Source organism: Pagrus pagrus, assembly GCF_965226575.1.
Source record: "Pagrus pagrus genome assembly, chromosome: 16".
Classification (NCBI taxonomy): Eukaryota; Metazoa; Chordata; class Actinopteri; order Spariformes; family Sparidae; genus Pagrus; species Pagrus pagrus.
This window is the reverse complement of record NC_140200.1, coordinates 23,641,300-23,665,100: the sequence shown is the minus strand read 5'-3', so window position 1 is coordinate 23,665,100 and position 23,801 is coordinate 23,641,300. Positions and strand designations below refer to the sequence as shown.

At 41.4% G+C, this 23,801-nt stretch overlaps 1 protein-coding gene across 4 annotated transcripts in view; it reads right to left on the bottom strand.

The window, feature by feature from the left end:
- pex7 (peroxisomal biogenesis factor 7) overlaps positions 1-23,801 on the bottom strand; it is a 66,846-nt gene that overhangs the window by 34,257 nt on the left and 8,788 nt on the right. For 3 of the 4 annotated variants that reach the window (XM_084377587.1, XM_084377588.1, XM_084377589.1), the window contains exons 9-11: positions 9,258-9,364; positions 7,982-8,095; positions 5,171-5,226 (exon numbers count right to left, since the gene is read on the bottom strand). In XM_084377587.1, the coding sequence (XP_084233713.1) occupies positions 5,171-5,226; positions 7,982-8,095; positions 9,258-9,364 (277 nt within the window). Of the gene's footprint in view, positions 1-4,474; positions 4,496-5,170; positions 5,227-7,981; positions 8,096-9,257; positions 9,365-23,801 lie in introns of those variants that run through there. The other variant, XM_084377590.1, reaches the window with a different exon arrangement.

Sequence of the window (23,801 nt, the reverse complement as noted above, 5' to 3'; positions counted from 1 at the left end):
AAGGCGTATACATGAAAGAGTAAATGAAAGAGCATTATCTAGGTGTGTTAGTCCGACTTTGAGAAATTCGACTTAGTACAATTTCAGTCGGACTAACATGTTTAGATAGATTTTAAAGTCTGGTGTCAGTCGGACTAACACCATAGTCTGACTTTTTCTAACATCATGTAAACGTACTGACAGTCTCAGGCTGGATAGGCGTTCAAAAAAAAGGTGACAATTAACTTGACACTTTACGTGTTTGGATTGTTTAACACAAAACAAACCTATGTGTTGTTGCTACACAGGAAAGCATGCACACACACACACACACACACACTCAAACACACACACACACACTCAAACACATGAAAAAAGACAGGATAATTTGTAGCCTGGGCGTCCGTCCCATATGTTAATGAGATAACATCTGATGAAGTAAACCCACTGAATCCGTGTTATCACAGCAGTAATGAATGGATTAAGGATTATCTCAGAGGATGGACAGTAGGCAGACTAATAAAGGAGAAGACAGAGCGTGAGATTAAATTAAAGATATTGCTAAAAAAAAAAAGTTCCTCTGTACTGACGCGGTCTGGTGATGTTTTGACAAAACTCACTGAGAATAAGTTGTCGAGGGGAAACTTGAGTTGTTCTGGTTTCACATCATTAACATTCAGCTTCAGGGCAGTTTGGTGTCTGTGTTCTGTCAGGCCTTATAAAGTTGTTATGTGCTAATGTGTTAGCACATAACAATGTAAAAGTTTGTTGCAAGTTTGTTGCAAAGGTCAGAGGTTGTGTTGGCCGCTAAAAATATATCATGTCCGGAAGACTTAATGATGTGATAATGAATTTATTCAGTTGTGGATGATCAGGAAACGACTTTCTCAGCCTGTGAAGACTGTTGTTAAATGTGTTCCACTGCTCTGGCGGTGCTTCCCATTCTTAAAAAATAAACCTAATGATGTCACAGTGATGTCATAAGGGTTGTCTCAGTCTTGTCTCAGATTACAAATAAAAGAAAGCAGAACAAAGTGCAAAAGATGTGAGTATCCACCAGGCAGACAGGGTCTAAGGCCCCCTGAAGGCTTTAAAAGAACAGTTCACCCAAAAATAAAAATTCTGTCCTCATCTCCTCACCTCCATGCTGACAGAAAGTCAGGTTAAGTCTCGTAGTTCACAAAATATTCCTGAACCCTCACGGACGTCTCCTGGTACGTTTTTGAGTGAGAGAGGCTGCAATGGGCCGAAATGGTCGAAATAGGAATGGGACAGGACTCTGCGAGGTTCACTTTACCTTAAGGGTTTGGGATTTTACATTTTGAAACAGATAAAAGTACAAAAAACAAAAATAGGAATACACGTACACTGTAAATAATTTGGGACTATTTCAACTTAAGTCTAAGTTCAACTGCTGCCTTAAATATTTGAGTAAACTCAATTTAGGTTGAATAGTTTGTTTAAAATATTTTAGGATTTCTTTTTTGTGAAACACAATTTAAGGTTAACTGTACTTGAAAATAAATCTCCAGTTAACTTAAGATATTAAGTTGAATCAACGACACCAACAATCCTCAATTAAATTTGATTTCCTTACATTTGAAGAGTACTTTGAAAAGTCAATGGACTCTATGCACAGCTCCACTACTTCCTGACCTTAAGGCAGCTCCTTTATTTCCTGTCTTACATTATTGGACAAACTGATCAATCCAGGTGTGACTGATCATTGTGACTACTCAGTTACACCTGGATTAATCAGTCTGTTCAATTATGTAAGACAGGAAATAAAGGAGCTGCCTTAAATTCAGGAAGTAGTGGAGCTGTGCATAGAGCCCATTCCTCATTTCACAAAAGAAACAGCAGTAGCTGCTCCTATTGCTGCTATTTTGTTCCAACATTAGCAATAAGGTACTAATCTTTATCATGGTAGGCATGTTTTAGTTTTTTCGTCATTGTGAAAAAAAGAGAACCATGACTTCTCTCAAAATGTGTTAAAGACAAGGAGCAAGATCCCAAAACATATGTTTTCTTCAAACTATAAAAAAGACGGGTCTCGGGAGAGTTTTACCTCTCAAACGATGCATGCTGGGAGGTCTGCCAATATGCTGATCATGTTTCTTCAGAAAATAGTTCTATAATGTCTATCTAGCCCCGATCTCCTCATTAAGCAGACTATCTCTTTATACAACGCAACCTGACTTCCTCTTTTGCTGCTGTAATAATAACTACGGCCACTTGAGGTTGCTGCCTGATAAGAAACGTCAACACAGGTGGTAATCTGCTGCCTCGGGCTGCAGACGCTTCAGTAACGGACAGGTAGCAGGGTTGCATGTGAGGAGAGGACATTTTGTATTTAGCAAATCACCCTGGTGAAAATAAAGTATTAATAAAGTGTGCGCGCGCGAGTGTGCGTGCGTGCGTGCATGTGTGTGTGCGTGTGTCAGGGCATCCTTTAATGAAAACAGTTCTCAGCATAGAGTTTTTGAGCCAATGAAAGCACGGATCAATAAAACTGTTTGGCAAACAGCCAGCTCTCACCACTTTTATCTTTCAGCCTTCCTGCTTTCCCTTTGACATTCCACTCCATCGCTCTCTCTCTCTCTCTCTCTGTCTGCCTCTCGCTCTCTCTGTCTCGCTCTCTCGATAGTTTCACATAACTAACATCTGACATTTATATCAGCATCACGCCTCTGTCACCCTGCCACCAAACATCCTTCCATCTTCATTTAAGTCTCGACAGAAGAGTACAGTTATTTAGATACATCTGCAACAAAAATGAAATGATTTTGCTTCTCTTTGACATAATGTTTTTGTATTCATCCCTCTAATACCTCTGGGTGTCCAAACGTTTTTGGTTGTGATCCGTTAAAAAGAAGGAATGTCTATTTGTGACTCCTTGTCGCATGCTGTATATTCACTTCAACCAAAGAGCAGCTGTTTTTACTCTTGTTTTACTTGCGGGCCTGTCTCCAGGATATAGTGTCAGCAGTTAACGTTCCTGTTAACCACAGATACAACCAAGGTTGACATTTGTACCAAACATGTCATATCACATTCACATTAGATGCTTATTAGCCACCTTTCACATCAGAAAGTGGAAGGTAAGGTGGTGGTGTTATTGCAGCCAACAAGGCTGCCAAACAGCTGACCACAATTCGAGTCACATCAGTCAATATTTTTAAAGAGTGCTGAGGCATTTCCAGACGTTTTTGTGGCTTTTTGACACAGGAAGTTGGACCATCTTCATCTGTGATTGTGGCAACTAAAACAGGCAAGTGTTGAGTGTTTTTGATTTTAATGATGATCTATTGCCAAATATCTGAATAACTGAAATGATTTCCTGTTGATGAGTAATCAAACAATCCACTAATTATTATCCATCTCATCCCATCTGTATATGGGTCATTCCATACCAGTTCAAACCAAGTCATAGATGTGATGTCTAGATGTGATAGAAGTATTAACACTACACAAAATCAAAACACAGTTTAAAGTAAGATTAACTAGTGGAGATTTTTGGAAATTTTGGAAACTGAAAGATACTTCGTTCAGGTAACAAATTAATTGTTGTTATTAATCTGATGCAAACGTCTGCAACAACTGTTTAAAGGTGCAATATGTAAGAAGTGACCACCAGTTGGATTCAAAACACACAGGGGGTGGTATATTGCAAGAGTAACTGTTGCTAACTGTAGCTGCCATTAGCCAGTTAGCTCAGTTAGCCATGCAGCTAGCAGTCTGGACTGGGAGTTTAGAGAACCTGGGGAATGTTGGTGTTTACACCACCAGCGCAAGAGCTTTGTACTGGTACGGGTGGGGGCTAGCTAGTTAGTATGCTAACTTCAGTAGGTTATATACGTTTGCAACACAATACTTAGACGTCATAATGTCAGAACTGTTACTTCTTCATATTTTGTTGAAAAATGTTCAAATGGTTTCAACTTAAATTCTTACATATAGCACCTTTAAATGAATACATGTTGTAAATTATCCTTAGTGTCTCTCTCAGGACAAATTTCAACCCAATCCAGTGCAAAAGAAGATGTTGGTGAGGCTGAGGACACACATACAAAGAGTCACAAAAGGATTACATTTAGCGCCGAATGTTATAAAAGTTTTTACATGAATTTCTTCGAGAAAATCCATGACATTCTGGGTGACTTGGCGTGGAATGACCCATGTGTATTCATCCATCATCGACAGACAGGTGATAACAGATTCATCAGGAGCTTTCTAGAACAGAACAGACGTTCCCAGAATCCTGGACTGCTGTAACTCATGAACACCATCACTACAACAGAGACAGAGAGCGAGAAAGACTATGAAGTATTATGATCTCCAAGGACACACACAGAAGCAATCGTGCCTGATATTACAGATTTTATTAACTGAGCCTCTGCAGCTCGTCTCATCTCCATATTTCTCTCCATCTCACACACCAGTTAACTTTATCACACATTATCACAATGTCCTCGCTCATTACTACTTCCAGGATGACGCCATTGATCCACTTCAGCTGGTAATTGAAAGAAAAGGAGTGTAAGCAGAAATATGACCCCATCCATCGCTACTGTATTTGACCCCGACATGTCAAATGTTTGTATTTAAACATGTAAAACATGCAAAAATATGAGTACTGTCCTTTAATCCTTTTCTTGTGTTGATTTCAATGTGTCAGATCTGTAACACTGATTTAATCTAAGATTTTAATATAACCTAAGAAGCTAATAAGGAGGTAATACAAGCAGGACTGCCTTTGAAAGTATCAAGAAAAATGAAGTTCTGCACAGTAACATCAATATCAGGAATTTTTGTCCATGTGTGTCATCTTGATTTTCTTCTTCAATAAGCTCTGCGGGGTGTCTCCCTCTAATGTTCACCATAAATTACTTTGCGCAAACTCTATTAAACTTCAACCTGTAAAAGCTCCTTCATTTTCCACGGCTCATTAATGTGAAATGAGTTACACACAAACTTCAAAGTCTTGACTGAAGCACTGACATGTTGGCCCCTTTACTTCTGGTGTTTCTCACAGAAACACAGCCGCAAGCAAGCCAACGAAAACTTAATTTGTGACAATGTACATAGAGCTTCATGATTAGGATGAAAAGATATAATATATATAAAAAAAAACATAAAGGGCAACGAGCAAAGAAGAAGAAAGTAATAAAAGCAGCAGAGTCAATCTTACCTGACACTGAAGTCGTACGAGCAGGACGCCAACAAGGTCTTACTGAACGGAGAAAACTGCAGGAAGAACAAGCGAGAAGATTAGATTTTAAACTAGAATGAACACCATGCGGTTTTATGCCTCGCCACGCCTGTGAAGTTGCTCTTCCTGTACTGTGGCGTTGAACAATGGGCAGAACATTTCTTTCACGAGTGACAGTATCAGTTGTTTGCTCAAATGTTACCCATGTTTATGTTTCATTGACAGCAGCTAAGCTAACTGGAACTGGTGCATTCTGGGGGGATGCAGGGGCGGCGATACCCATTGTTTTTTGCCCCAGCTCCTCAAACATCTCAAGTCCACCACTGCTAACCGGCCTTTTTCTGTAGCTAATGGCGAAGTATCTAAACATAACTGTCAGAATGGATGCTTAAATTCTGCTTCAGGTGCTACACACCTGCTGGTTTTTAAAAGAAAACATGTTTGGGGTTTAGATTTGCACAAAACTATACCAGACATCATGAATATTACTCTGAAATCTGTTTTGAAAAACTTAAAAAATGTGTTACAAAATAAATGTGTTCCCTCGCAAAACAAGATTTTTAGTGAGCTGCTGTCACAAGTCCAGTTATCTCATATTTGTGAGTGACATTTGGTGGTGTAAACAACTTTCAATTTTCAATTTCTTCATGTTGAAAGTTAAAAAGAAAAAAAGAAACATGCCTTGAATCTCTGAAGAAGAAATTAGCAAACGTTCGAAATACAAATTACAAAGCAGAAGACCTGCTGTGCTGTTTACAGTTTGTTGTGGTGAGAAAGAAACTAAATGTCTGGGCTCCTCGGGGACTCCTGGCTAACACACTTTCATGTGTTCAGAGCGTTTTTTTGATGTTGTACTGAAGTCATTTTCTGGGCTGCAGCTGGAGGTTTTCCCTCATCTTGTAAAAAGGTGTGAATGTTAAAAAAAACGAGACATTTTATCCATCCGAGTGAAAAATGTCTTTAGGCGGGTTGAGCAGAGTTTTTCTGCTCAGCAGTTCCAGGATTGTGCCGACACAGAGAGACTGAGGAGAGTCCGCAGAGAGTCATTTCACTGACTGTCGGCTAAGCACTCTTAAATTAATTTATTCCTTCATTTGTTCCCCCTCTCTGCTTCTGACGGTTTCACCGTCTCTTATCAGGCAGATTCGCTCTGTGCCTCGTTTAACACCTCTCTTTCTCTCTCTCTCTCCTGCATCTCTCTTTCTTTCTGTCCCTCAGTTATATTTTCAGCTTTATTGGTATCATCAGCAGAAGTCGTTTGTTACCAAAGCAAAAACAACAAACATCACAAGACTCTGAGCAGCCGTGGTGACGAAGCACAGTTTCATCAGGGAGAAAAACTACTTCAGTTAATTATTCTCTCCGAGAACATTCAACTGACTTTATTTTCATTATTTTGCCTCTAAAGTACTAAGTTCATCTTTGTCTGGCTTAACATTTCATCCAACCTTCATCAGGTAGGCTAATGTTCCAAGGTTGGACGACCAAAACATGATATTTAATAAAGCTGATAAATAGCTCACCTGGTAAAGTGCACGCCTCATTCAGACTACTGAGGTTTAAACAAGGGGTTCAGATCCTCCCTGCTGCATGGAGCAAAACATCATGAAAACTTTGAACTGTTGTATGATGTATGTTTTCATATTTACTTGTAATGTGTTGCTTTATGATATCTGTCTCTAGTGTAATGCTTTTATGTTCACATGTAAAGTTCTGGCTCTCCACTGGACATCTTTTTTTCAGCATCGGTAATATTTTGAAAAGACGTATAATTGAATATACTTGTTGCAGCTCTAGTTTAGTTAGTTCAGTTTTAAAATAATCACCTGCCTCAGCACATTTTGCAGCAGCATTATTCATCAGCAGTTCGTCCACTTCAGCCAAATTGTTGGTATTCACACTTCACTGCACAGGAACACTGTGTGCGTACAGTAACAGGACAGCATGTCAGAGCTGCAATGGATGTTTTAAACTGATGATTTAATTAATACTTTTACTGTTAAGAATGAAGCCAAAACTATTCAAATAAGCTCCAGTTACAAAAAAGGAAAAACAGACAGTTGGACGGAACGTGTCTCTCAGTGTCTCTCAGTCTATTTTTATCTTTTTTCTTCTGCTGATCGTGAATCTCTTCACCTCCTCTCTGCTCGCTCCACTACATCGATACAAGCCGACAGATTTGCAAACACTGACAAAACGCAGATACACACACACACACACACACACAGTTTTAGAGAGGGCTTCATCGATCGATCGGTGACACCGGTCCTGAAAAACACAGCTTGAGTAAGACAGTTCCCTGATTGGGTGAACTCAGGTGAGAGTCTGTGTGTCACAGTTTGTGATTGTGTGTACGTTTGTGTGTGTGTGTGTGTGTGTGTGTGTGTGTGTGTGTGTGTGTGTGTGTGTGTGTGTGTGTGTGTGTGTGTGTGTGTGTGCGTGCGTGTGTGCGTGCATGCGTCTGTATTTGCGTATTCATGACGTCTGTGTGTGCGCGTGTGTGTATGTGACGTGGCATGTGTCTAATCTGAGTAAGTGGGATGTGTTTGGGGACTCCTCTGCAGCTGTCTTTTCTCATATACACACATACTTCTTTTTTATGTGTGTGTGTGCGTGAGTGTGTGCGTGTCTCTGTGGTCTTATTAGGTCCATTTAAGTGGGTGTTTTGATGCTGTCAGGCACGGCCCCACACACACTAATTCTGCTCTAAATTCTGAGAACAAAGTGTTGTAACAAGACATTTGACAGCGCATGTGAAACCAAGCTGCGTGTGTGTGTGTGTGTGTGTACCTTGACTCTGCGGATGGCGTAGGTGTGGCCCTGCAGTTGACTGACAGGCTGTCGGACGTTCCTCAGATCCCACACACACACACTGCAGTCGACCGAACCTGTGGCCACAATATTCTGCACACACACAACAAATCACTATTAACATACTCACAATTATTTATTTAATGTAGTTAAAAGACCTTTAACACATCTCTTTAAGGAGGAATATAGCTGATAAAATGCATCTTAACAAACCTAAAGTATAGCTCCTTTAATACATAAATAAAACAAAATAAAAGGGCTATAGGGCATTTGATGCCCAGTTAAATATATTTCACAATAAATATTTTAAATGAAATAAAGTTGACTTCTTAAAAAAAAACATATTTGGGTTAATGCTTTTATTTTGGATGTCTATTATGTTCAAAAAAGCACATTATTTCTCTCAGCACCTCTATGCTCTTTAAGACCCCCCCCTTCTGTAAGGCCCAGTCTGCACTAATTGGTCGGTTGTCCCAGGCATGAGCAAGCATCACCCATCGTGTTTCTGCATCAGCTCTGTCCGTGTTTTAACCAAGAACGTTACATTAAAACCTGGACACAGCCTTGGAGACGGAGCCCCATTCATTCCTATGAAGGCTGCTCAGTGGCGTATGAAGCCAAAATGGTTCGACACCCAGGCAATGAAATGCCCAGATCTTCCATGTTGTGCGGCCAATAGAGTAACCCGCAGGTTCCACTGGATACGGTGAAGCTACGGTACGGCTGCGTTACGGCTCCGGTACGATTGTGCTCCGTCGTCCTAGTCCGGGAACCCCCACCAGTTGCGTTTTGAGCCGTATCCAGTGGAATCTGCGGGTAAGGGGCGGTTTCGCATATGGGCAGTATGGGCAGCGCCCAGGGCGGCATTTGTGGAGGGGCGGCATGTGCGCCAGCAAGAAGAAAAAAAAGAAAGCCGGCCACGCATTTCTAGGGAGATTAAGTATTTTTCGATACTTTCACAGTATTTCTACAGCACCTTGACCTTTATAATGAAAAAAGACATGAAATCCAACGTTCTACAATATGGGACCTAAAAATCCACTATTAAGCTTGTTAATGTTGCATTTAAGGTGGACGAAACTTGATCATCTTAAACCAAAATACTGCAGGATAAATACATTTCAAACTAGACTTAACCTGTTAAAATCTTAGCTGGATGTATTAAGACTTAGGTACATCCAGTCCAAACATAAACTACACTTGTCAGGATAAAATCTCAGTAAAGGCAAAGCTGCAGCTTCAGGTGGGTGGTTACCTGGTCATATTTGCACCAATCACAGCTAAGGATCTCAGCCTTGTGCGCTGGGATGGCCAATCGACACGCGGCGCTCTTCACATCCCAAACTCTAAGCGTCCCGTCACCTGAAAGTAGAGATACAGCAGAGATTACCCAGCATGCCCAGCACAACCACAGCTCATACTGGTGACCCCTAAGGAGCTGCAGCGCTCTGCTCATCGGCACTTACAGGATGTATTTCTGCCACTAGGGGTCTCTTTATTGAAACAATGAAAACAAAAGATGTAGTCTGACGATCTCATGAAGTAGAGAGGGATCATGGGAGTCATAGCCATCACTGTTAAATAGCCACCATTGCTGATGAAATGTGGAGGTAATGTTTTAAAGTTTATTCAGGTTAATTTTACTCCTGATGGCTGACTTCCTTCCTCACTCTCTCTCTCTATTCCAGAAGTTATTGAGATCTAACTAATTGACCAGAATTTCCCCCATTTTCCCCTCAGATTCCCCCCAATCTGAAATCCTGGTGGTAAACTTGATGGCAGTCCATCATGAAAATTTGAGTCTGAATCAAAATGGTGGAGCAGCTGCCAACATGCTGCTGTTACCAAAAATCCCTTTTCTGTCTTTTACAACATTTTTCAGGTGAACCACCAAAAGTCTGACATGATACTGTTGTTTCTGAACGGACATTTTGTTTTCTGTCCAGGGTGCAGGTGAAGAGATGGAAGCAACACACAAAATATTATAGGAATGTCATTAAAAGGCATTGAACATTCCCATAATGTAAAGCTCTTTGGCTTTTTTAGATAGGTAAGCACACACTGAACTTTATTTATTTATTTATTCATTTATTTATTTTAAATAATAATATCAGATCAAGACTCTGTGTAGGCAATGATATCTCAGCAATATCTAAGCACATTTGCATTAATAAATGTTTATTTTCAATATTCGGTTTAAGTTCATTTGGCAACTTAAATGAAGAAGTCACCTGAGCAGCTATAAAGTGAAACAAATGGAAAGGTAGAAATGGTAAATGTACATGTCTATAGCGCTTTTCCAATCTACTGACCCCTCAAAGTGCTTCACAACACTTGTCACATTCACCCAGTCATACATCGATGGCAGAGGCTGCCATGCAAGGCGCTATCTGCTCATCATCATCGCCCCTGAATCGAACCAGCGACCATCCAGTTACTTGATGACCCACTCTACCTCCTGAGCCACAGCCGCCCAGAGAGAGAAAGATAAAAAGAAAATGAAACAACTGAAGAGGGAAAAAGAGAGAGAGAGAGCAGGAAAGTGACAAAATTTAAAAAGAGGGAACTATAGGTGAAGGTGGATAAAGAGAGACGGAAAGAAGAAGAGGTTAATAGAGGGGAACACGACTGACGGTGTTTTCACTTCCTTCAGACTTCAGTGTGTGTGTGTGTGTGTGTTCCTGGACAGAGGTTGAGGGTCTGCCAACACACTGCGACAACCATACAGCAGAACCTTTTACTCCATTTTCTCCTCCCTTTTGCTCCTCCTCCTCATTCACTTCACAGCCGGCAGGTTCTGAGAGGTTTATTCAAACACTGCAGTCCTTTGGTCTTAATGAATGTCAGACTCAGTATGCTTCATAACAACTAGAGGGCAAAACCTGATTCCACCTGTTTAAGTTCAAACATGGGACATTTGAGCATAAAAAGTTGGAATACTGCAGAAGAGTTTTAATAGAATTGATCAAGTATCAAAGTAAAGAGTCTCCCTCTGAAGGACATTTCTAGCGGCCATTTCTGGTCAAAGCTAACTGAAGCTCACGTCATATTAATATAATTCAAAGACTATTAAACTTTAAGGTAGAATCAGTAGGATTTGTCCCAGCTGTTCCTCAACGCACCACAAAGACAGTTGACTGTTGAGTCTCATTCCCAGGACGTCAAATAGCCACATTTTGTGTTGGTAAAGCGTCCGAGCAGCAACAAAGTGAGAAAATAAGAAAATCCAGGCAGAGGGCTGCAGGGTCTCTGCAGATACGAGACACTAACACGCCTTTTCTCCCCATTCCAGTCTCCCTCTGTCTGTTTCTGTCTTCTTAAGTCTTTTACGTCTTTGTGTCATCTCGTTACGTCTGCCGTACGTGATGTGCACTGATAGGTTGAAATCCGTCTTGTGATGTTGGGAAGGCGGCGTGCAATAATCCATAATTCTCCTCAAATGCATCAAACTAAAGTAACAAGCCTGTTTTGAAAATGCGGAGGAGAAGGTTCAGATATTTGCGTTCATGTGTAGGGAGGAAAAGTCAAAAGTTGTCAAAAAAGTACAGATAACTGAAAAATATACTTAAGTGCAGTAACAAAGTATTTGTACTTTGTAACTTCCCACCTTTGCTTCAAGTGAAGAGCTGAAAACATCAGATCTGTGTGGAGCGATGAGGAGACTGTAACCTTCTTCACATTAATGGGGCAGTATGCAAGACATGGGCAGAATTTTTGCTAAATCATTCAAAAAATGGATCGACATTATCAACACAGCATGAAGAAAGAAGTGTTGGCGAAAGGCTTTATTTCACGGCTGCCTAACTGCATTTTTATTTTAGTAAGGTGTGCTTGGCATACACTGGCATCTTGTTGCTCTCCTTCAGTGAACAGAAGTTAGAGCCATAACACTTTGTTTTGGCAGGACTAAAGGCCTTTATTGGAACTTAATAATGATGCTTGTGTGGTCCAAAAAATAATGAGGAAGGATAAAAGTTCCTCGAAGCCTCCAACAAAATAAATTAGCTCAATAGGATTAAGTGACTGGGACTCAGGAACGGAGCCGGAGCCAAACAAGAAGACTAAACTGAATGGACTATTTAGGGAATCTGAGCTATGAGAGGCGGGAACGAGCAGAGTTTGAATAAACAGCTCCAAACAAATCCTGACTGTTGCAGGGAACAGATTAAAGTGCACGGCGAGGGAGCTTCTTCCTGGCTACAACTCATGTTTACTGACCAGCACATTAATCCTCGCCATCCTGCTTCCACTCCCCCCCTTCACCATTTCCTCCTCATCCTCTTCACTCCGTCCACCTCCTCTTTAATCCCAACGATGTATGAAAACCCAACACAGCCTCCCAGCATCAGTCTCTTCCAGACCACCTCCTCCCGCTCTTTATCGATTCTTCCATAACTGTTTTAACCCTTCACGTCCTTCTTCCTTTTATTTATCATCTTCCTCCCTCTGTTCCCTTTCCTCACTCACACACTCGACTTCTCAGCCATGCGTGGAAGCTGCTCTGGCATCAGCAAGCGACAAACATGCCAGCTCGACACTGTGTGTGTATCACCATTTACAACATCAAAACAGTTTAACATTGTGTGTACAGCAGCAGCAGCAACGAGCGTCTGGCTGTTTGTGTGTGTGTGTGTGTGTGTGTGTGTGTGTGTGTGTGTGTGTGTGTGTGTGTGTGTGAGTGTGTACATTCTGCAGCACATTAGGGGCTGACTTTTGTAAAAGGGTCGCGCTCTATTACACCTGGTATCTCTGCTGCATCAGCAGGTTCAGCCCACACACACACACTTCTCCACCACATGCAGCTACTGATGTGAAACAACTTTAACATTCTGCTAACACACACACACACACACACACGTACACCTGAAGCCAGAGAAATAATCCTGACAGATGTGAAAGAAGAAAATAAATCAGATTTTTTTATTTAAAAAGAATAAAATGTGAATTTATCACTTTAAAGGAATCAGAAATTTGATTTTCAAATCCAATTTGCACATACCGGGTTTCCTCAAGCAAAATCTGGCTGGTAGGCAAATTAAACCAACATCTCAAGTAATAGCTGTGGGTGAGGTGGTGATACCAACAAATAAAGGCTTGTAGAAAATAACTATGGTGCATAAACTCTATTTACTCTACTTTGTGTGTTAATGTCTGTATTTTGTAGTAATGTACAAGTGCAACAAGATGGCAGAAGCTACATTTGAAGTACAAGTCACACATTCCCACAAATATTTCAAATTAAAAGCCTTGTTAAGACATGAAGGGATTCTGTCCACTGAAATGCTAAAGGTCTGTTAATCTGTTGCAACAGCGTTTATTGTGTTATCCCAGTCAGCAACCTCAATAAACCCGAGTTGATCCCGGGATCAGAATGAACAGGAGCTCTCAGGGCTCTTGGTTTGTGCTGTTGAAGATTTCAAGAAGTCTCCACCTATTCTCTTTAAAAAAATCCTCCATGTCTGCACACACCCATGCCTGATCTTTTTTAAATCACACAGGATCATTTGTCTTTATCTGACCCAATGAATTATATCTTTCCATTACCTTTGTTTGTTTGCAGTGGCTTCACATTTTCTCAAAACATACAGTATATATATATATGTATAATTTACTTTTACTTGTACTCTTGATACTGAATTCTAAGTGCTGTATTGTAGGCAACTGGACATGTTTCAGTTTCTTGAAGACCTCCCATCTCATCCGAGAAGCTTCTTCAGTTCTAAGTAAGTGGAAGGGGGTTGCAGGCTTAAAACCCTGTGTGGGAGTGTCCTTACAGAGTCGTTAAGGTCACGCGTGAGTCGTTAACCCAACCGGCCTTCATGGGGGATGTTAGGGCTACGTGAGCCCGGATGTGAATGGTTGTTAAGCTGTCTGGGAAGGGGACTCAGTACAGGCCACCTCCTCTGTTCAAAGATGGTCCATAATTTTTCTCCTATATAAATGTAAGTGGACAGCAGAGTCTTGACCTGAGGACTTCATATTGTTCCGCTCTGACTGGTACTGATATAGGAATGAAGTTTACAAGAGTTGGATTCATTGCCACCTTTTCATCAATGGGTGCACCAAACATTTGGAAGATGTGCAACCTTTAGAAACAAAAGCAGAGTTTTAAATGGAGGAATATAAGCTGAAGGTGATGTTGATACCACCAACACTTCCAACAAAAAAGTTCTAGTTTGTGTTTGCATGTGTGAAGAGTCACTATATGCCAGTTTTATGATATATCAATTTCTGTCATTACTATGACTACCATCATTTTCAGATGTCACCATGAACACAGCACAGCGCTCCTGCTTTCATTAGTAGTTTTATTTTTGATTAGCCACAAGGAAGAGCCTTTCTTCTGATCAAACAAAGGCAGAGACAACTCATAAGGACAAGGGAACCAGGCTAAGAGGCTGTGGTCATGACTTGTTATTTTGACGTTAAGTACTTGACCTACTGATGCGCGGCTTGTTTATGATAACCTGAACCATCCTGAAAGGCGGTACCAGAAACTGTTTGGAAAAAGGCAGCCACTTTAAATAACTCTAACCTACTGTATCAGAACAACAATAAGAGAGTGCTACCAGCAGTGGAGCCAGCTGGCACATGAAACTCTTAATGAAGTGAGTCGAGAGAAGAGTACAGACATCTTTTCAATCAAAAAAAGCCTTCCATGTCGTTCTTTGCTCTTCTTTCAGTGGAATAAATTCTCCAGTTCTGATATAACTGATGCTATAGCAGCTACGCTAACCTCTTGAAGAGATGGCATTGTTGTTTTTATCCAATCGTTAAATGGCTCAACAAGTGCTGAGCTTGAAGTCTGGCAAGATGGATTTAAGAGATCACATGATAACAGAAACGCAGCTGCTTCACAAGGTCAGGGTCAGTAACTTGCCAAAAAGTGACCTCAGGAACACTTCATAACACTGTTTTCAGTAAAAGCAGTTTCTTTGCAAATTATTGCATTCTGATTTTATTTATGTTTTACACAGGGTCTTTTACACAGACTCTGAAATACAGACACTGTGCTGCATTTGGAATCCTAGACCAACCTTCTTTTATTTATGGGGCTTAAGTGCTGCTCGTTTTCTGATATAAAAAAGAAACTGGAATGCAAAGTTCTTGTTTACTGAAGCGCTGATTTGTTGCAGAGCTGAGAGCAACTCGAGCTGGCACTGCAAATGACACTGGAGGAGAACTGGAGGGCAGATTGAAGCTCAACACACACACACACACACACACTCTTCTCTCCTGCGGATGCTGGAGGAGGTGATCTTGTATGGCACTGAAGCAAATTGGGGGGGATGGAGAGAAGATGAGAGGACAGAGGAGAAGAGGAGGAGAACCATGAGAAGATGTGAGGAGGAGAGGCAGCGAGGAGCATGGGAAACCCCGATAAGCTTATCGGAATGAGATGCCATCTGCCCCCTGCTTCTCCCATATCTCGGTCTTCTTTCTCTCTCTCTTCGCACTTCCTTTTTAAAGCCAGCAGTGGCTGTGGCCTCTCATGTTAACTGCAAAATGCTACCAGAGGGGATGCCTCCACAGGGAGATAAGGCAGCAATTTTCCACCATGCGCTAATGCTAGCTAGCACTGTTTGACAACTCATTATCATCCATCCATTCATCCGCCCATCCACCCATCCGTAAGACCCACCAGAGTAACACATTGCTGTTGCAGCTCCTACTAAAAACATTCATCATCACATTTCATTTTCAGCAACAGTGATATTCATATTTAAAACAGGATTTGTGTGTGACGTAACCTCTCTTTTGGGCTGAATGTCTGTTACAGTGGTTATGTAAAACAGCTGGATGCCCCCCTGGAGGTTAAGATGACAAATCTCAGTAATGTCGAAGCTTTTAAAATAAGTGTGTGCAAACTGTTTAATAAGCAGGCAATTACAAATGACCTATACATTTACAATTACTGGGTGAAACTATCTCAGTTTATGCAAAGGGCAGTCTGCATCTGCACGTGACCCATTAATCACAGAAGAAATCATAAATGCATCATGAGTGTTTAACAGCAGGAGGCTGTTTTTTCCAGTGGGGTAAATAAATGCTCTGCCTTATTACTATGTGTCGTTTATTGTGTTGAAAATGCTAAAATATACAAGTGTGTATATAAACATGAACCTACTTGTAATTCTGAGCAGTTTCAGCCAAAACTTAAAGGTTCAAGCTGCAACTAAAACTTTTCTGCTATCAGTTATTCTTATATTTTTTTGGAATCAACTGATAATGTGGAATATTTGAAAGAACATTCAAATGTTCTGAAAGTCAAATTGCTTGTTTGTTTGACCAACAGTCAAAAACCCAAAGATATTGAAAAAATAATAATTCACATTATATGCTTATTAGCCACCGGTCATCATCACAACACCGCAGCAAGTGTAGGAGGCGACATGCAGCGTATTTGATGTTTCAGTAATTGAAGTTCATTTGTAAAACAACAATTTACAGGGATTAAGAAGCAAGTGGAAAGAATATTTACATTTTTGCTCACTGATATTCTCACAGTTCATATCTACAGATATGATGATGCAATAAGTGAAAATGTCTCCAAATGTGTAGATAATTTAGTTTAAAAACTTAGATTGCTGGTACTGTGGATTTTTTCTGATGTGGATGAAGATGAAGGGAATCGTCAGAGCGTCAGACTGAGGCTTCATTCAGTGCAAACCTCCAGCAAGTTTCTGAGTTACAAACATCAGAAACACTTGGTTTCTACCCTTTAGGGGAAGTAGGCTGTAGCTCTGCCTGCTTTCACTTTTATCACTTCAGTAAAATCAGAGACCTTTGTGGGTTCACAGGACAGCTCCTCTGAGATAGCTCACGCTGCAGGGAACAAGCAACTTCAAGACAGACTGCAGAAAGGTCAATTTTCTTGCACAAAGCAATACCACTGAGACCCACTTTAGTCCCCAGCCATGACTCTGGAAACTACACCATTACACACTGTAATTCAGCTGTCAGATAGACATCTGGGAGAATTTGTGGAAATTTGTCTCTACAGCCATCAATGGACGCTACAGAGGACTTTCCAGCTTCTTCCTCTCAGGCGTTTTTCTGTACTCACTGCCCGATCTGCTGGCTGAGAGCATCATTTGTACAGCAGACTGATACATAATATCCAAATACTACCGCATAACGTGCAGACCTTTTGCACAGCAGATACTGTGACTTGTTATGGCATGAAAAGCCAAAGTGGATCTAATGACATTAATGTTGGCTTATGCACATAAGTAGGGCTCTGGGACTGGAAGACTGAATGAGATGCAGCCATTCTTAATGCACCGTCGCTTTTCTTGTTAGGACATCTTGTGAAAAAGGTCTGTTGGCTGTACAAAATACATCATCATGGAGCTATTAAAGACACATTTTAAAAACATAATACAAATGGTACAAAGGTAGAAATGGTACACTTTTGTTGATAACTGCTTTATTTTCCTGTTGCACCAATAAGCACCCAATGCCTGCTGACATATTTAGAAAACAGAACTTTTGAGTGGACTGTAATGTTAACCTGTAAAGCCACTCATCGTGGCTCGTTGATGCCATTTGTTGCTGCTCAGTGCACTACTGTTACGTCTCCATGTCCCGTTCATTATTTTCTCATCAAACCAGCTCAATTAGGTGAACCCAAGACACTCGGTCACATTGGTAGCATGTTTCTTTTAATCGTGCCATTGTTATTTGTATTTTCGTAGCTGAGGGTCCTCAGTATACAGCCCAGTCATCAGGACATAATGTTAGCAGTTAACGTTTCTGCAACCAGAGATATGTCCAAGGTCGAAATTTGCCGCAAACATGGCATATCACGTTCACATCATATGCTTATTAGAAACCTGTCACATCAGGAGGTGGAGGGGACAGTGGGGACGTTATTACAGCCAACAAAGCTGCCAAACAGGCAACTGCAATTTGGGTCGCACCACTGGATATATTTAAGAACACCAAGAGATATTTCCACCACTTGATGTGGTGACAAAACTGGCAGTTTTTTCATAGAGACCTGAGGATATTTCCAGCTGTATTTGTGGTGTGAAAAGCGGGTGCCGAACTGGGAAAGATATCAGCCAATCACGTTTTTGATTCACAACAGTCAAAGTCACCAAACCTTTTTGAGTGGTTTTTATCAGATTTGACTAGTAATTCTGTACATGCAGTCCAGGTGACCACTGACAGTGAAGTTGTGACTCTCTCTTCATTCATTTAGATAGGAGCCTGGTCTTGCCAAGATGCCAGGTGGCAAGACTTGCCTTAAAGAACTTTGCTACAGTGGTGAGCTAATGAGCAACTCCAGCCTTACAGCAGCTCTAAGGGGACACACTACCTCAGATTTAGAAACACATAGCACCCCCCCACACACACACACACACACACACCCCACGCCCCCGACCTGCCAACAATGATGTCGTCCTTCTCAATGTTTCACCACGGCCATCGTCATATGCCAATTCGTCAGACATCGCCCAACCCTTGAGTAGCCCCTGACCTCTCTCACCTCACCTTCTGTCTTTCGTCTCTTGTTTCTCTTGTAACTTTAAACAGCTATGGAGAGTAAATACATTCAATGTGTGTTACTGACTTCTTCTCACAGCTTATTGATTCAGAAAAAAACTCTGAAGTGTGATATCACGGGAAGCTCCCCTCTCTCTTTCTCTTTATCTATCGATCAATGTCCGTCTTCTCATTTCAGCTGTGACCAGGCCTGCAGCAGCGGCAGCACCAATCTGATGTGAGACAGAACCCCTCGATCAACACAATCCATCCTGTTCATCTGTGTGTGTGTGTGTGTGTGTGTGTGTGTGTGTGTGTGTGTGTGTTATCACAGCTGTGAGCCCTCAGATATGGTTCGCATGTGTGTGAAAGTGGTTCTTTATCCTCTTGTCCGTCATCATTTCGTCTCACTCTTTTTTAGTGCTACAGTTACAGATCATGTTGTGCTAAAGTTTCCCTTGAGGCCAGTGTGTGTGTGTGTGTGTGTGTGTGTGTCTGTGTGTCTGTGTGTGTCTGATGGATGCTTGCTATCAATTATTTAACCAGACTCTACCTGGTATCATTGAACAAACACAAACAAACCACACACAGAATTAACAGGACTTTGCGTGTGTGTGTGTGTGTGTGTGTGTGTGTGTGTGTGCGTGCGTGCGTGCGTGCGTGCGTGCGTGCGTGCGTGCGTGCGTGTGTGTGTGTGCGTGTGTTTTGGGGCTCTGTAGAACATCATCTGGCTGACGAGCACTTTCCCCTCTGGCAGAACATACACAGATGCTGAACATCAGACACACAACAGCCACTTGGTGGTCGAGGTAAAGGCTCAATCACAAATAAAACTGGACAATAACTATTAATGATCAATCAATAATTCAGTGGAACCGATTCATGATAATGTGACCAAATCGTCTGATGAAATCTCTTGTTAAAAACATGATCGTGTGGTTAGATATTTGTCTCGGGTGGTGGAGGATCACCGTTTTAAACACAAGTTTGATTATTTAAACTTTGTTACACTTGAGCACTTTAACTGACTCTTCAACTGACAGTTTAATTAATTTCAGCGCTTGAACTTCACTTAAGCCTCAGTTCTACCTGTACTTTCGGTAGCATACCCTTTGAACCTGCATGTAACCCATAATTAAAGTAGCTAAACCCAAGATTTGTTTTGAGTTTCAAAGGCGGGCAGAAATCTTGTTAATGATTAATGATTAATAATGTTAGCGGTCAGCTTAGGGGGTGAAGGTTGGGGGAGACTTTTCTTGGTTTTGACTCTTACTGCATTCATTAACTGACACACTGAGACCTTTCCTGTACAAACTGTTAACTTGTTTTTCATCAGCTTCGTCGCATTCACCATCTCTTTTTCTGACGCTCTCTCAGCAGGTATGAGGACGAAAGACCCCTCGTAAAACACAGGAGTCTCGTAGACAACAGTGCAATCACTGCAGTGTTTTAACTCCACTTTCTGTTATCAGATTAGTGTGTTGGGCACCTCAACAGACGGGTAACAACAAAAACAGGACAGCAAATTGTCATCTACGATGCCCTTCCAGTAGAGAAAATGTGACACAGGGCCATAAAGGCTGTCCTACATGCTAGAAAAGAGTTTGGAACCATTTCACCATAAATGCATCATGACTTTCCCAACCGCATGTAGCTGGAGCTCTTTTTTTTTGTGCGTATAGTTTTCTTTTGTGGAGGACTCACTGGCTCCAACAGTGTCTCCTCAGCGCCTCAGTATTTCCTGATTACATTCATCTGAGCTGTCACTTTTCATTCTGAATGCAGGACAATTTTGTCGGGCTGACGGAAAGTGATGGAGCCTATAGGGAAGAGAGAAGTAAAAATAGAGCTGGAAACAGCGGAAAGAAATAGAAACAGAGAGAGAAACACAAACAGAAAGTAAAGCAGAAGTGAGATAAATGACTGAACTGGATTCAAGTTAATTGCACAGAAGTGAAGCAGGCTGCAGGAGAGGGAGATAAACACAGAGGGTAATTTGTTCTTGTGTTTTATCACTCGTGCTGCAGGTCAGAAAGCAGAGTGGAGCTCCTGACCTTCACCTCAGGGTGCTGCAGTAAACCACCCGTCAACAGCTCGTCTCTCACGTTCAAGCTCATTTTCAGACCTGACCCCGAATAATTCAGCCTGGACCCAGGTTGGTTTCTTTAGTGGTCTGGGAGTAGAAATCATTACTACAAGAACTCTTCTTGAACTTATTGTGCAATGTGCAATCTAAAGAAACACACTGCATCCCCTAGACTCCACCAGGCCTGTCACGGCCGCTGATTGCAGCCGTTCTAGACAATGCTCGTGTTTCCATCAGCTGCGCCACGACATGTCTCAGCAGCGTCTAAGAAAACTCTCCCCGCTCTGATACGTGCAGAGTCTATTGATGACGGAAGCGGACCACAGCCACGTCAATCTGCACAGAGCAGATCGAGCCAGACAGGAAGTCAGACAGCAGAACACTGCTGCTGAATACTGTGTGCAGACTCGGAATCTACAGCACAACAAAATAGGAAATATTAACAATAAACACCCTTATAACAGACAAATAACTAAATAATTAAACTACATTGCCTACTCAACCACAGTAGAAGCACAAAAACCAAGGAGAAACGATGAAATAAGCACAATTGTGAATAAGACCCGTTGATAAGATACCCGTTGCTGCCCTGGGTCTCGCTGCTGGTAATTGAGGCCTATCAACATAGCAGCTTGTTAGACTGCTCTCTCCAGGTTAGAAGTCAGTTGCTGCCCCGGGTCTCCAGGTATCTCCGGTTCTTATTCACCAGTGTGAGTAAAATGGAGCCTGAGATCCACAGACAGATTGGTGCGGTTCTACCAGGCGGCTGTGGTTCAGAAGAAGTTGATCCGGAAGGTGAAGCTTTCAATTTACCAGTCGAACTACGTTCCAACCCTCACCTGTGTTCATGAGCTCTGAGTAGTGATCAAAAGAATGAGATTGCAGATACAGGGAGACAAAGTGATTTTCCTCTGTTGGGTGTTCGGGCTGAGCTTTATGGTGTGTTCACACTACCGGTGACAAAGCAACAGGTCACCAGTTATTATCAGGTAGCCAGCAAATTGAGGAAACAATCTGACGGCCGACTCTTGACACTGTGTGACAGGTAGTACAAATCAAAGTTCAGCTGACCTCAAATCTTAACAGCAACTTGGTGAAAATGATCATATGACATCCTCAGACATGCAGAGAGAGCTCGGAGTAGAGCCGCTGTTTCTTCTCAAAAGTGACAAATACTTTGTTACTGTACTTCAGTAGATTTTTCAGGTGTCTGTACTTTACTTGAGTATTTATTCCTCTGACAACTTTTTACTATTCCTCCCTACATTTGAGAGATGTATTTCTTGGCCTGCTGCCATTGTCTCGGATTACGAGGCAGAAAATTGATCGCTGAAACATTGCATATCTTCTGCGGCCATGTATTTTTATTCTGTATACTTACTGACCATCTTGGGCACAAACATATCTTTCAGAATAAATGAAGTTCTATCTCATCTCATTTTCTGGTATCACTCCACTGGGGCCTAAATGACTCTATCAGGACATCCAAAGCTACACTGTCTACTTGATTAAGATTGTTTGAACCACAACATGGTATTAAATAAGTACTAAATAAACCAACAATAAGGGAAACAGCCTGCGAATTCTTAGCTTTCAGCTGTCTGTGACTGTGACAGGCTGTTTTGTTGCAGCGTTGTCTGGCTGAGCTGTTGGCAGGTTGATGCATCAGATCAAATGTGAACATGGAGGTAAGCAGCTGTCCACAGTAATGGTTTCATTATGGAGGTCAGTGCTCAGTAAATCATTTAGCAGCGCTCCAGAGCTCCACCAGAGGACTTATCTGATCTGCTCACAGAACTACTGAGCTCTGTGTGGCTGGTCTGAACCTCAACGAAAAACACTTAACCTCTGAATTCTGCAATTCAATTTTGTTTTAAATAAATCTTCAGCGGACCGGCTTTTCTGCCGGTGCGTTCACATTATTGTATTTTAGTATGGTGAAGTTTGTTTGGATTGAATCAATCCCACATTATGAAAATCTGTGAAACAAACTCCAGGTGGTTTACTTACAAAATGATTCTTGTGTTTAAAGTGTTTAAAGTCACTACAACAGCATCTACAACATGAGACACTACTATAGAAAATTAATCAGAGACAATTAAATGATTTGCTGCTTTTCTCTGATTTACATAAAAATAAATACCCTGGGACATTTTTCACTACTTTGTGATATTTAAAAACTACGAGACTGATTAATCAATTAATCATCATTTGCAGCCAGAATTGAAAACTTAAGTATCAGAATTATCTTTTTAATAATCAAACATGATTATTGTAATTTTTGTCAAGAGGAAAATAAGGACAAAATGAAATGGAACCCCAGCTATTGCAAACTACTATATAATAAAAAATCTCAGGTCCAAAGCTGCAACAATTAGACGAATGAAAGTTACATTTATTTGACTCTTTAATCAACAGAATGTGTATTTGGTGGATGAATTAACTAGACTTGCATGTTGTTTCTCTCTTGAGCTCTTTATTTCTGTGAATATGATGATGAACCATTAAAGGTCAGGTGGTTGAGCTAAGAATAACCTCCTGAACTACAGGAGCTTTAACATCTTCCTGGTTATGAAATCTCATCACAGATTTCCGCTCGCTCTCGCAAACCAATTAACCCGAAACTCATTAGTCAACGTGTTTAAGCAGGCAACACAAAGTGAACTGAGGACAGCTGCTGCATTTTGACTCCAGCCGGTCTACAATCTGAACTGAGAGCTGACGAAAATGCACATCCATCACCAGCACGGCTCCACCCCTCTGATAAAGTTAGCTTTTTCTCCCACACAAGCGGATAAGATAACCCCAGCTCTCCCTCTGGGTACAAACTCATTGACGCAATCGTCTTCTGAATGAAGCTCGTTTCTAAATCTCGCTTCCTCAACGGAGCAAGAAGAGCTGCATCTTAGCCAGCAGCAGGACTCTTTACTACAATCTATATCACTGAGGTGCTGTTTTTCTTTACAGGATGACTTGAAAGAAAACAAGTCTGGTGTGGGAAGCTGAGTCTTATTAAATGTGAAACATGAGGAGTGCTTCAGGACTTAGCCTACACATAAAGTAAGTGTTAAGAGGAGATTTGCTCTTCACCAAATGTGAACAGGTTTGAAAGCACCAATAGTTCCTACACAAAGGCCTCTTCACACTTGGGATCAACATGCATCCTTAGGGAACTGATCGCAAGCGGACAGCTACATCTGTAATGTATGTAGTGCCCCAAAG